At 43.8% G+C, this 14,465-nt stretch overlaps 1 protein-coding gene across 1 annotated transcript; it reads left to right on the top strand.

The window, feature by feature from the left end:
* The first annotated feature begins 10,146 nt into the window (after positions 1-10,146).
* Positions 10,147-10,637, top strand: LOC142985996 (uncharacterized). The gene is made up of 2 exons (XM_076134230.1): positions 10,147-10,401; positions 10,449-10,637. The coding sequence occupies exons 1-2, from the start codon at positions 10,147-10,149 to the stop codon at positions 10,635-10,637; spliced, it is 444 nt and encodes a 147-aa protein (XP_075990345.1).
* The last annotated feature ends 3,828 nt before the right edge of the window (positions 10,638-14,465 follow it).

The raw sequence follows: 14,465 nt of genomic DNA, 5'->3' as shown, positions 1-14,465 counted from the left end.
CGCAACGCATAACTCCGTTTGAACTCCTTTATCTCCTAAAGTCCCCTTATACAGTTAACGGTGTTACAAAAGATTCCATTAACTCAATTATACTTCCCTAGGCTGTCTAGCGATGCAATTACATGCTCATATATCACTATAAGTCATTAGTTTCCTACTAAACGGCTACTGTCCCGCCTAGCTGTTAAAGGGTTTTTTAAATAGCTAGTATACAACTTATAGAGAATTGTACAGCATTTGAACGACTCTTATGCAACTATCAGGCTGTATAACGACTGTATAAGTAGCTTGTGTGCTAGTTGGGGGGGAATGCGCCGATCGTGCGCCAGCCGCCGGCGACCTACTCGGCGGCGACGCATCTGGGCGGCAAGGGGATCATTCTCACGCGCCCTCTCGGCCTCCTCCTTCCGCGATATGACCTCCTGGCAGAAGGTGATCATCGCCCTCCACGCCAAGGTGCAGCATGCCATGGCCCTGACGACGGCCGGCAGCGACAAATCGGCGCCCACCACTGCAACAAGGCGCGCCCTCTGTACGGTCCATGCCGCGCAGTCAGAAATAGTGTGCGCCGCCGTATCTTCCTCGGCGCTGCAATGATGGCACTCTGCCGTCGGCTCCCTCCGTGCCACCTTCCACAGGTATCGGCTGAAGCAGCCGTGACCGCTAAGGACCTGTGTAAGGCAGTAGGTGATCACACCGTGCCCTCTACTCGTCCACTCGCCAAGGACCGGCCGGATGGCGCCGATGGTTAACACCCCGGCGGTTGGTTCCTCCAGCCGTTCGGTGCAGGTACGGACGACATTCCGGCGGGACTCTAGTCTCCACCGTGCTATGTCCTCCGGCTCCGGACCGGTCCCCCGGAACCTGGCCTCCACTGTATGGCGGTAAACGTTCGCCAAGACTTTGGCTTCCAAATCCCAAGGGGGAGTCCCCGCGAGGACGCATGCCGCCTCAAAGGACACGGTAGCATAGCCCCTTATGGCCCTGATGGCAAGGATGCGCTGTGGCCGTCGCAAGACCGCGATTTTTTCGCGGCGTAGCGCGTCAGCCCATATGGGAGCGCCATAAAGGGCCATTGACGACACCACACCCGTGTAGAGCCGACGACAGGCGCTACCCGGCCCCCCGATATTCGGAAGAAGGCGCCCCAAGGCCCCTGCAACACCGATTAACCGAGGCGCCAACCGCCGAAAATGCTCTCTAAAGCCCCATCGACTATCTAGGACGATGCCGAGATACCGCATCGCCCCGCCAATGCCGATTACTACTCCATCGACAACTATATGCGCTCCGACCGGCGGCTCATTTCGAGGCCCATGGAAGGCTATGGCCTCCGATTTTTCTAGCGCAACATTGAGGCCGAGGGCCCTGATCCTTCCAACTATAGTCGCAACGCCCGCCGTGACTAGTAGGGACGCTTCACGATGGGTGTCGCCGCGAGCTGTGACTAGGGTATCGTCAGCGTAACATGTCACGCCGAGCCCTGTCTCGAGCTGAGCCCGCAGCACCCAATCATAGCCAATGTTCCACAGCGTCGGCCCCAAGACCGACCCCTGTGGAACACCGCACGTGACGGCCGTCCGACACCACCGATCGCGCGCCGGGTAAACTATGTACCTATCGGAGAGGTAGGAATACAGCACTCTCCGCAGGTACCCCGGCACGCGGTGGAATTTTAAAGCCTCCTCTATGCAACTCCAAGGAAGCGAGTTGTACGGTGAACCGCACAATTAGCATTTATAAAACGGCTGACGCTGCGCGCTGCGCCGCGCCGATTTACCTAATTTTATACATACATTTCAGCAATAAATTTAGTGTCCATTTATCAATCATACAGAGCGGTTTCATTTCGACACTCCTAAATTATCATCAACGTATCAATTATTATCATATTATCATCATATCATCTGTGTAAGGAGCTCCGGTATCTTACATAGTTTTGGTCCTTCGAGCACTCCGTAGTGCAGGATCACGTTCATTAAGTACAGCAGACGACTTGCTGTCACGCGTTCGCATACGTGTCACTGAATTGCAGTGTCTATCACTATCATTATCACCTCGGGATTTACAACCCCGAGATCTTCAATTCTCTCATATCATTACCAGCTGGAAAAGCCGGGAAGGCCTAGGCAAAGCAGCATTTGAAGTAAGTTCGTTCCATATTTTTATCATGGCATTTTCTTTGATTGACCGTCAATACGACCTCTACAAAAATCTCGATAAGATCGTAACAAACTTTAAAAAAGATCCTAAGTCAAGGAAGAGTCAGGCGTATATTAGGATTAGGCTTGAGACGTTAGAGAACCTCTGGGAAGAGTTCACCTTAAACCATGACACAATTTTAAAGCAAACCGATCGCTCTAGCAATTATTTCGTAGACGAACTATACCGTAAGGCCACGGATTTATATCATTCTGCGAAAACCCTTTTGACCTCTCACGGAAAGAAAGATGCAACTGACGCATCTCAGCCAAACGAAGAATTAGATTCTCTATTATCCTTGCAACGAACATACTTTAGAGCTTTGAACCGTAAAGTTAACAACATGCAGATCGAAAATATCTCCGAAATATGGCAAATAGAAGATTGCCTACAGAATTTGAAAGCTACATGGTCTACCATAGAAGATTTACATATAAAAATCGACAACATATTGGAAGGCGTAGACAATAACTATGAGCAAGAATTTTGTAACTACGAAAATAATTACAATGACATAAAACTACAGCTTGGTCGCCAGTGGTCGCAGGTTCGAATCCGAGGCAACACACCAATGACTTTTCGAAGTTATGTGTGTATTAGAAATAATTATCACTTGCTCCAACGGTGAAGGAAAACATCGTGAGGAAACCTTGCATGCCTAAAATTTGTTTAATACATTTATTGAGGGCATGCAAAGTCCCCAACCCGCACTTGGCCAGCGTGGTGGACTTTAGGCCTAACCCCTCCCTCATTACGGGAGGAGACCCTTGCCCAGCAGTGGGACAGTAATGGGTTAAATTTATTTATATTATTTATAAAACTACAGCTTAACATGATATTATTAAATACCGAGCATAGGTACAAGGCACCTCCTCAACTCGAGGTTCCGATTTTCACTGGTAGCTACACTCAGTGGCCTACCTTTTTCGATTTATTTACAGAGACGATCCATAACAACAACGCCATAGCAAAGGCTCAAAAACTTCAGCACTTGAAAAATAAGGTGAAGGGAGAGCCCTATCGTCTGATTGCTCATTTAAACATCACTACTGACAATTACGAAACTGCTTGGGATATCTTAACCCATAGAAACCAGAATCGTCAAGCAATATTCGAACAACAAATAGAAGTATTTTTAAACCAACCCACTATCACTAAACGTTCGGCTAGGGAACTCAAAAAATTATACGACGTTACTACCGAGTGCATTCACGCCATACATAATCAACGCGTTGATACTAAATCATGGGATCCGTTTTTAGTGCACCTGTTGTGTAAAAAATTGGACCCTACAACTCGCTCTGAATACAAAGAGTCCCGTAACGACCCAAGAGAATTAGCATCGTTCGAAGAGTTCATGGTGTTTCTTGAAAAGAAAAGTTTACATCTCTCGAAGATACCTGTTTTCAAGATAATACTCATAAATCATTGTCAAATAATTTCAATAAAAACCAACGCTTTCCGAACAAATCACGTATTTTTTACCTTACACTAATAAGACAACCCAATCTGGGCCCCTTCAACAAAGAGCGTTATATTCTACACCTTATTGTCAAGAAAATAAGAACTATCAAGCCTTAGCTACCTATGTGTCACCGTGTTTATTGTGCAATCAACAACATCAATTATTTCAATGTAATACACTTATTACTATGTCACCGTCAAATCAATTGAGGGCAATAGCCGATCCGCAAGTCTGCGAAAATTGTCTCTATAGGCATTATGACAAAGACTGCATTTCGACGAAACGATGCAAAGAGTGTAATGGTAGGCATAATACAATTCTACATAAAGCTTTTGTGCCTACAACCTCGAATGCTATATATATGTCATTTAAATCAAATAAACATCAACAGAAGAGCTCTCATGAAACAAAACCTATTCCCTCTACGTCAAACTATCAAACTAAAAATACTTATCATGTAGCATCGGGTGATCAAGAATCTCTTTTAGCAACTGCTCTAATAAACATACAAGCCGCCGACGGGACGTTTATAACATTTAGGGCATTGTGCGACCCTGCATCCCAAGTATCACTTGTATCAGAGAGAGTCGTTCAATGTTTAGGATTAAAACGTGAACGTCCAATTCTATCAATATCATGCATTGACCTTTGCACAAAACAGAGCAAAGGAATGGTAAATATAATTTGTCAATCACTGTTTGATCCAAGTTATCAGTTTGAAGCAGTAGCATATATCATAAGAAAGGTTGTTAGAGACTTATCTAACACGTCATTCGAACTAGGATCATGGAAACATCTTGAGCATTTACAACTGGCCGATCCTGATTTTAATATATCAAGACGAATCGACATACTGTTCGGGATAGATGTTTATTCGAAAATTATCAAAAATGGTCTAATCAAGGGACCGGAAGGAGCACCCATAGCGCAGAATACGAGCCTAGGGTGGATTGTATCAGGTAACGTTCAAACGTTACATTGTCATGTTATTGTACATGATGCTGTAGACTTAACAAAGTTCTGGGAAGTCGAAGATATCAACAGTCAAGCATCAACCGTATTAGATGAAGATAGTTATTGCAAGCATATTATCTGCCGCACCACGGTGTTTTGAAATTAGATTCAGAGACAACAAAATTACGCGTAGTTTTCAATGGTTCATCAAAAACGTCGTCAGGGAGCAGTCTCAATGACCTCATGTACAGCGGTCCTAACCTTCAGAAGAATTTGCAGGCTCTCATTCTGGTATGGAGATTACATAGATACGTCATAACAGCCGACATTGAGAAGATGTTTCGACAGACATTCGTAAGAAGGACTGATCAACCTTTACAAACGATTGTCTGGAGGGACTCTCCGAATAAAACCCTACAGGAATATCAGCTGACGACTGTTACTTACGGTTTAAAATCATCAAATTTCCTTGCTATCCGAACATTGAAACAACTAGCGCGGGATGAAGCTGCAAAATATCCCAAGGCAGCACAGGCAATTGAATCTAGTTTCTACACTGACGATTTACTAACGGGAGAAACCTCCCCCGAAGCTATACAACAATTCGACCCCTCCTACGTAAACTATGGTACCCCACAAAAAATCAATTTTTCCTTTTTTACGGAAATGCATATAAAATTAGTTAAAGAATGTATAAAAAAAAAATTGTAACGAATTTCCATAAGGAAGTCTATTTTCTCAGTCGTATAATATGGCAAGTTCTGAACGTCCACGATGTAAAATATTGCAAGAGTCGATGCGACCGTTTACGACGGGTGCGCGGGGAAGCCGTGCGGTCGCGAGCGCATTGTAAGTATCAGTAACCGTTGTTTACGCCGGACGAGGCGACTTGCGCGGTTTATTTGCTGAGTTTTACGAAAAATTGTTTGTACGTGTTTATAATACTTTTATAATGACGGATAGATATAAAGTGTATAGTACAGGTAAGAAAATTTCGTCTATGTCGGACATTATATTTAATTTAGCCGTCAACCGATTTAATGTTAGCGGTGAAACAGAAGATAAACCAGGTAAATATTAGCTATGGGTATTAAATTATTACTCATTTACTTCAGTAATTACTTTTTTATAAATATTTAAATACTTAAAACGTAAAGAAGTCGAAGCTGTGTGTGCTATATTACTTGCTCATATCTCCGACGTATTTTATGGTTAGTGATACATACCATAATGTACTTCGGAAATCACATTTTTTCATGTAATGTATGTGATAGTTGTCATATTTTCCATGGGACCAAATAAGGAAACCTTATGTTGTACAATCACTTGCTATACTTTACACCGTAAATTACACCAAAAAAAATATTGTATCTAATACTTACCACAATTCACAGTGGATAGATAATTAATATACGATATATTACGTTCCTAAATATTATTGATTTATTCATATTATATTGATTTTTGTTGGTATTATTATATTTCAGATTCTCCTTTGCCCCCCGGAGCAGATTTAGAAGAAATAAATAGTTTAATGGATAATTTGCGACCCACTTGGCCGCTTGGTGTTGGTGACATTGAGATCTAATAGTTTAGTAGATGTTTCTGCTAATACGTGATTAACACTTGCAACCGATCCTTTAATGATTCTATTCCTAACAGTAGGTATGTATGCTTCTTTATTTCCTCATTTTAAAATAAGTACCTATTTTTATTATTTTGTGTTGGTTTGTTTTGCTGAGACTTTCTTGAGCTACGAGAATTTATTATTTACCTACATTTTTGCATTCTTAAACTGATAAACTACTTTTATATTTGAAAAAAAATCATCTCTTTTTTTCCTAGTGCGAGAGATGTAGGTTTGGTATGCATAACGAAAAATATTTTTAACTGCTTAATATCGAAAGGTGAAAGAGATGCATGCAATAAAATGTACTAAGTTTACTCAAGCTAGCTATGACCAAACTATTGTTTATTGGGCATGTTGCAGTGTTTGCTTTCCCTATTTCAGGTTACACAGAGAGCCATGACAAAAGTTGTTACATTTCAGATTCGGAAACTGAAATATTTTAGCTGATGAAAACGATAATTTAAATACTCCATGCCCATCCACAGAGTGTGATTTCATTAATCACCTAGATAGTGACTGCCATAATAATTTCTGTCCATGGTTCGTTTCAAATAATACGGAAGACATTATGTCCATAGACTCACCATTTATGTGACAAAATAGTTATGCTTCTACTCCTCAAGCAAACACTCCACTCTCATGCTCATCTGTAACGGCTACACCTCTGTCCAATAAACGAAAACTTCCAAGAAAAGACAAAGCAGATATAAGAAAAAGACACGTCTCTGAATGGATTGATGTTAAAAGAAAAGCTTTAAGGAACACCGACAAGAAATATACGAGTCGTAATGGAACTATTAGGCCAAAGAAGTCAATGAAAGCACCATGTCCTCAAACATGTCGCATGAAATGCTGCAGCAAAATTGACGAACTAGAGTACAAGTACAAGTTAATATGATGATGAATGTTTTTAACTTATATTTACGGTCCCAGAATTTTTTTAAAATATTTAAGCGCTCTTGTTCGTCAATTTTGCTGCAACATTTCATGATTATATATCCAGAACATACGTGATACAAGTACAGACTCTATTCGACCTTATAGCAATTTGTTTACACAGCTAGAGCATGAAATCAAAGAGTTAGATCACTTTAACCGAATTCTTACCAACGAACCGCAAAAAAATAAACGGAAGAGAGGTCTGGTAAACGGAGTCGGTTACATAGCTAACACCTTATTTGGCGTCCTGGATGAGAGGTTTGCTAACCAGTATAAGGACGACATAGAAAGAATCACAAACCATCAAAATCACCTTCAAAGTGTACTCAAAAATCAGACGTCGGTAATGGAGACTGAATACAACATTTTAAAACGCCATGAAGATATTATGAGAAAACAGTTCATCTACATTAACGAAACCATCAGGAATACGTCATTAGTCCTACAGAAAGTTGTATGGAGTACCGACAATGGTTTATCACTTCTATCTTCAGTTATGTCTGCTAACATCATTATATCAAGCCTACGGCAAATGCAACAAAATCTTATTGACACGGTTACGGATATCTCACACGGACACATCGACCCCCATTTGATTCTACCAGAAGAACTTCAAGATCAATGAAATATAATATCAAGTCAAATACAGGGGGAACTTATGGACCTGCATTTTTACTCTTGAATTTAGGTTTAAGGCGAGATTTTACGTGGAATTTTACAGTCGCGGACGTCAACAAGGCCATCATTGGCGTAGATTTTCTGAGCCACTATAATCTTTTAGTCGACTGCAAGAACCAGCGTTTAGTTGACGGTACCACATCCCTGTCTGTAGCTGCTATCTCTTCTGACATTTCGGAAGACATTGCTTCACTCAAAGCTGTCACTGGTCACTCACAATTCCACTCAGTTCTTCGAGAGTTTCCAGATATTACCCGACCTGCAGGGGTACGTCGTCCTTCAAATAATAATACTGTGCACTATATAAGGACAACCCCAGGTCCACCAGTTTCGTGCAGGCCTCGTCGTCTCGACCCAGCACGCTGTCAGGCAGCAAAGAAGGAGTTCGAGGATATGCTCGCTTGTGGCACAGCACGGCGATCCGACAGTTCCTGGTCATCTGCCTTGCATATGGTGAAGAAGAAGGATGAGGGATGGAGACCATGCGGCGACTATCGTGCACTCAACGCACGCACCATTCCTGACAGGTACCCCGTCCGGCACATCCATGACTTCTCTTCGCAGCTCTCAGGGTGTACTATCTTCTCCACCATCGACCTGGTGAAGGCTTATAATCAGCTAGCCGTCAATCCAGCCGATATACCGAAAACGACCATTACTACACCCTTTGGCTTGTATGAATTCCCTTACATGACGTTCGGGCTAAGGAATGCTGCTCAGACATTCCAGAGATTTGTGGACAAAGTCCTTCTAGGCCTGGATTTCTGCTACGGATTCATTGACGACATCTTGGTTTTTTCCAAATCGGTAGAGACTCATCGGGACCATCTACGTCAGTTATTCGAGCGCCTAAGTCAGTACGGGATATTGGTGAACACCTCTAAGTGCAAATTTGGTTTCTCCGAGATAACTTTTCTTGGGTATCAGGTTTCAGCAGCTGGTCCGAAGCCTCTGGAGTCAAAGGTCGAAGCTATCAAGAACTTCGCAACGCCGAGAACTGTGAAGGAACTTCAGCGTTTTCTTGGTATGCTTAATTTTTACCGCCGCTTTATTCCCCATGCCGCTCATATCCAAGCACCGCTTACTAACATCCTAGCTGGTCCACGCATTAAAGGTTCGCAGCCAATTACTTTCATTCCGGAGATGACGCAAGCTTTTAACGAATGTAAGCTTACTCTATCGCAGGCTACTTTGCTCTCTCATCCTGACCCATCTGCTGAACTTGCTTTAGTTACAGACGCTTCTGACGTAGCTATTGGAGCTGTACTACAGCAACGTAAGGAGAATGTGGACGATTGGCAACCCTTAGCTTTCTTTTCACGCAAGTTGAGTGCATCACAAAGGAAGTATAGCCCATATGACCGCGAGCTGCTTGCGGTATACGAAGCCATTAAATATTTTCGGCATATGGTAGAAGCTAGGCCATTTACGGTGTTTACGGACCACAAGCCGCTGACGTTCGTGTTTTCGCTCAACCGAGACAAATGCTCGCCTAGGCAATTCAGGTATCTCGATTTTATATCACAATTTACCACAGATATGAGGTTCATACCTAGCCAAGACAACATCGTCGCAGATGCTTTATCGAGAGTTGAGGAGATAGCCAGCGCAATCGATTACCAGTCTCTTGCACAGTCCCAGGAGAGTGATCCGGAGCTGCAGGACCTACTCAGACACGGTACAGTCTTAAGATTGCGCAAGATACAGACTGAGTTGAGCAACGTACCAGTCTACTGCGACGTGTCGCAATCTACACATCGTCCGTACGTAACGCCTAGATTCCGCAGGCAAGTTTTCGACATGCTGCATAGTCTTCACCATCCTGGCAGTTCTGCTACAGTGCGACTGGTGACACAAAGATTTGTTTGGCCAGGGATTCGAAAAGACTGTAGAGAGTGGGCACGGCATTGCGTTAAATGCCAAACTTCCAAAGTTTTCCGTCACACCTCTGCCCCCTTGTCCTCATTCCTTCCTCCTTCCTCGAGGTTCTCCCATATACACCTCGACATCATAGGGCCATTACCTCTTTCTAATGATTACAGGTATTGTGCCTCACGGTCGTCGACCGGTTCACTCGCTGGCCCGAGGCATTTCCGCTGCGGGACATCACTGCCGAGACCTGTGCTGCTGCTCTTGTGTCTGGCTGGATAGCCAGATTTGGCCGTCCTGAGCGGGTGACCACCGACCGTGGCCGCCAGTTCGAGTGCCACCTTTTCAAGGCTCTCACTGCTTTGATGGTTCCCAGTGGACCGAAGCTTTGCCACTGGTACTTCTAGGCATGCGTAGCGCCTGGAAAGGCGACTTTCAAGGTTCTTCAGCTGAGCTGGTGTATGGCGAACCTCTTCGCCTACCCGGTCAGTTCCTGTGCCCTGATGACGACTACTTAACTGCTGACGTCACACAGTACGCGACGCGTCTTCGCGCGTACATGGCGAAGCTGTCTCCACGTCAAACTTTCTGGCACGGCGCGTCATCATTCTACGTGCCACGCGACCTGCACACAACCTCACACGTTTTTGTTAGACAGGATCGCGTGAGAGGCGCCTTGGAACCACCATAATATATGCTGGCCCCTATAAGGTTGTCAGCCGACAACCCAAGTACTTCACCTTAGAGGTCAACAACAAGTCGGTGACTGTGTTCATCGACCGGCTCAAACCGGCGTACATCGCAAGGGAGGCTCAGGTTCCAGCTGAACAGGTCGACGATGACGTCAAACGCACTTCCAGTGGCAGAAGAGTTCGCTTCCCGGATTATTATCGCCCGTAGTCACGGTCTCCCGGGGGGAGTACTGTGGCGATCAACCACCACGACAACGATCAGCGAACATCGCGTCAAGATCGCCCGCTACCCGCTCCACTTATGCAACTTGGGCCAACAGTTGTTTACAACTTAGATGCTTACACGTGCCGCAAGTTTGACCGCTGTTCGTCCTTCGGCGCGTGCGCAGGGCCTCGAGCGCCGGACAGCGGGCACTTCTTCGCCGTCCTTCTAGCTACGCGTTGCTCTGTATAAATTCTTTTAACTTGCTTATTGCTCCGCTTTCATTCATTGTATTTATATTTATCTTTAGTTCTTACATTAAATTCATTCATCAAATCATAATTTTATAAATCATTTCGCGTTATCTATTAATTATCATCCGCAATCACCTATAATCATCAAGCACAGCGCTGCTTAGTAGCTGAATCAATTCCCGGCTTAGTGGTGGGATAGGTAGCATACCTACTCCTACACACTTTCCATTATTAAAACATTGAACGGATGAGTCATGTATTATGCACTGTTTGCATTTGTGATTTTCCTTCACTTTATTGTTACGCTGTTCTGCTGACAACGCTTTAAATTGTGTGCAAACGTATATGTTATGACTGTAACTATTACATAGCCAGCACTTGAGGCTATTTATAGATTTAGTATTATAATGTTGTTTATAACCAAATTTTCCTTCACCGTTGGTATTTTCGAGACACATTAACCGTTTTTCCAGAAAGGACATCATTGATGAAAACGTTTGAGGTTTGTTCGGCGTTACGAGTTGTTGTTCGTATTTTTCGTCAGTTTCCGAATCCCAAGTCCGACTCAGTATTCTTGTTAAAATAGGATCCCGTGACGAAATATCAATTTTTTTGATTATTAATCGCCTCTAAATTTTCGTTAATTGTATCATGCAGAAATTTCAAGTTATTCGCGGAACCCACCTTCACTTTTTGTATGTTGAGAATGTTGTCAATGTGCTTAGTTATAATCATCCTCTCATTTTCGTAACGTTTTTTAAGCAATGTCCACGCAGTCGCATAGTTAGATTCGCATACTGTCAAATGCCTAATGAGTTTGGCTGCATCACCTTTCACGTGCGTCTTCAAATACTGCATCTTTTCTGTATCTGTGAGTGAGTTATCTTCATGAATGATTTTCAAAAATAGATCATAGAACGAACTCCACGACTCATAGCTTCCCGTAAAGATCGGGATGACTATTTTTGGTATTTTTACGGATGCTTTGTGAACAGGTTGATGTTGTTGTAACTTTTCATATAGTTGTTCAATTATGCTATCGTAGTCCGTTTTCTGGTTTTCAAACACTTCATCCTGAAAATAACTATGTTCTAAGATGTTTTCTTCTGATTTTCACTTTATCACACTGTTTTTGCAAGGCTTCTAGCAATGTTTTATAGTGATAGCTGGATCTGTCGTCTTCAATCGCCAAGGCTACTTTCTCGAGGTTTTGACGCAACTGATTGATGCGATATAACTGCAAATTCATCCTTGCTAAACTGTTACTGTTGGTTCTGACTTTTTCTTGGTCTTGACCACAAGATTGATGACAAATTGGAAGTTTTGTCTCACATTGTTCCAAGTAATCCATAGCATCTTTATAGAGTTCTTTGATGATTCCGAAGTAATTAGACTTCATATAGGTATGTTCTTCTAAGATCTCCTGGTCTTCAATCAGCGAATGGTTTGCCGATGCTTTGATGAATACTTCTGTGAGTCGCGATCTTCTTTCTGCGATGTACTTCTCCGTTTTTCTTGATGTCGAGTCCTTTTTGATGTTGTTGAATATGCGTCCGATTTCTTTGTAGTGGCTCTCCTGACTTTTCACAACTTCGTTGATTTGTTGTATATCCATCTTGCTGCCCTATCCTATCCTTACCAACCTAACAAGACTATAAAGGGGTAGAAAACTAACACTTAGTTGCGATCTGTATCCTCGTTACGGTATGTGCGACTTCTCGAGCACCGGGGCGCCCCTGTTCAGGGAGACCGATACCTGATCCGCTACCGAACGACGCAACTAAGTTAGTCAATCACTTGATATACAACGAAACAAGCGCTAGATTGGTGCGCAAGTCTGCTGTATACCAAGTTGTCTGTCAGTCAATTAGTCAACTTAAGGGACAAGATGATTCTCTACTACTCGAAGGATCAAAAGGCTCGAAGGACCAAAATGTACAGCGTGATAATAGCCTTAGGCTAAGATCTTACTGCACAGGACTACCTAATCCTAAGGACTTCCAGCAAACGTTATCTTATACTATCCTAGAGATTCTAACACTTATAATCCTATCCTAAGTACCCTAAGCTTAGTTACCACTATAGCCTAAAATCCTATCTTATCTTGCCTAGCGTATAATGCGTATAGGCTTGGTGCTCTGTGGTATTCGGTGATACAGACCAGCACTTCTACGCACCTACTACCAAGCCCCTAACCTAAGGCACGTACTATCGTGGTACCCTGTGGTATACTGTGATACAGACCTACGCTCCGTACGCACCTAATGCCCTAGCCCTACAGTCCCTAGATCCTAGCCCTACTATACGTATTTATATACTTATATAGGTAGGTGCGGAATATCTGCCACCTGAGACCTATGATGGCAGATGGAATGTGGGTAGGAATGGGTTATGGTGGTGATGGTTTTCTCACTGCCTGTCGAGCAGACTCACACGACAAATCGGTTGATGGCTAAAGGTGTCTTGGCCACAGTGAGAGGTAGAGGAAGGGTATTGAGTCAAAGCCGGGCTCAACTTGTGACTGGTTTATTGCTTAATCTACAAGATTTTATATACTAAACTTATCCTGTGTACACACATACCACATAATCGTTGCGTGCGTACTATGCGTGTAACTTACCATCTCAGCGCTATATCCCCTATGTGATGTTTCCTTAGTTTTTATATGATTACTAAGTAATATGTTTTCCAGTATTTTATCACGTAGGTTTATCTCGCTGAAATGGCACGTTCATGTGTGAACAATATCCTACCCAAAAATATTTACAAGACCACAACAAAAGATATCGACGAAACTAACCTATGAATAAACACTTATTTTAATTACTAACCTACGTTAATTGATACTCTTCTAATACCTAACTAATATCTTTGTAGCGGCTCGCTACATACAGCGACATCTACTGGGACCAGCGCGCAACCAACCACCACGCGCAGTGTGACTGACGTCACAAGTCCTAGATCGCGCTATCGAAGTTTGCACTGCAACTGACTATATATACAAGTTCCCGACTACAACAGTCGGGCAGCCTAGGCCCACCAGGCATGATCACCTCGCCTGGTCGGAGGATCCTCCCTTTGTGTTGGAGGAACATGATCACCTCGTTCCTCCACAGTGGTGACCCCGACGTGATTGGAAGCAGCCTTCACGAAGAGCAGACCAGCAGCAGAAAACCCTCGCACCCTCATCACTCCTCACTCCTACAGCAGCAGTCAACAACTCCAGCCAGCATCTTCGGCCACACCAGGACACTCCACGAACATGTCGCTTACGCACATGTCTGGCATACCCTGCGGCCTCAGCGGCATCCAACCTGGGCATCATCGTCACGCTACTCTGAAGCACCCAGGGCACCGCAACGCTTCGTCTCGACTCACCGCAGACAACAAGCACCTCGCCCCGACTCACTGGGGACACTTCACCGCACACCGTACACCGTACACCGCACACCGCACACCGCACCTTTCCGACTCACTGGAATTAGCGGCATACAGTTCCGACTCACTGGGACTAGCAGCATACAGTTCCGACTCACTGGGACTAGTGGCATACAGTTCCGACTCACTGGAACTAGCGGAA

The sequence above is a fragment of the Anticarsia gemmatalis genome, chromosome W (assembly GCF_050436995.1).
Source record: "Anticarsia gemmatalis isolate Benzon Research Colony breed Stoneville strain chromosome W, ilAntGemm2 primary, whole genome shotgun sequence".
NCBI lineage: Eukaryota > Metazoa > Arthropoda > Insecta > Lepidoptera > Erebidae > Anticarsia > Anticarsia gemmatalis.
The sequence above is the reverse complement of the archived record's forward strand: the minus strand, read 5'-3'. Positions and strand labels throughout refer to the sequence as shown.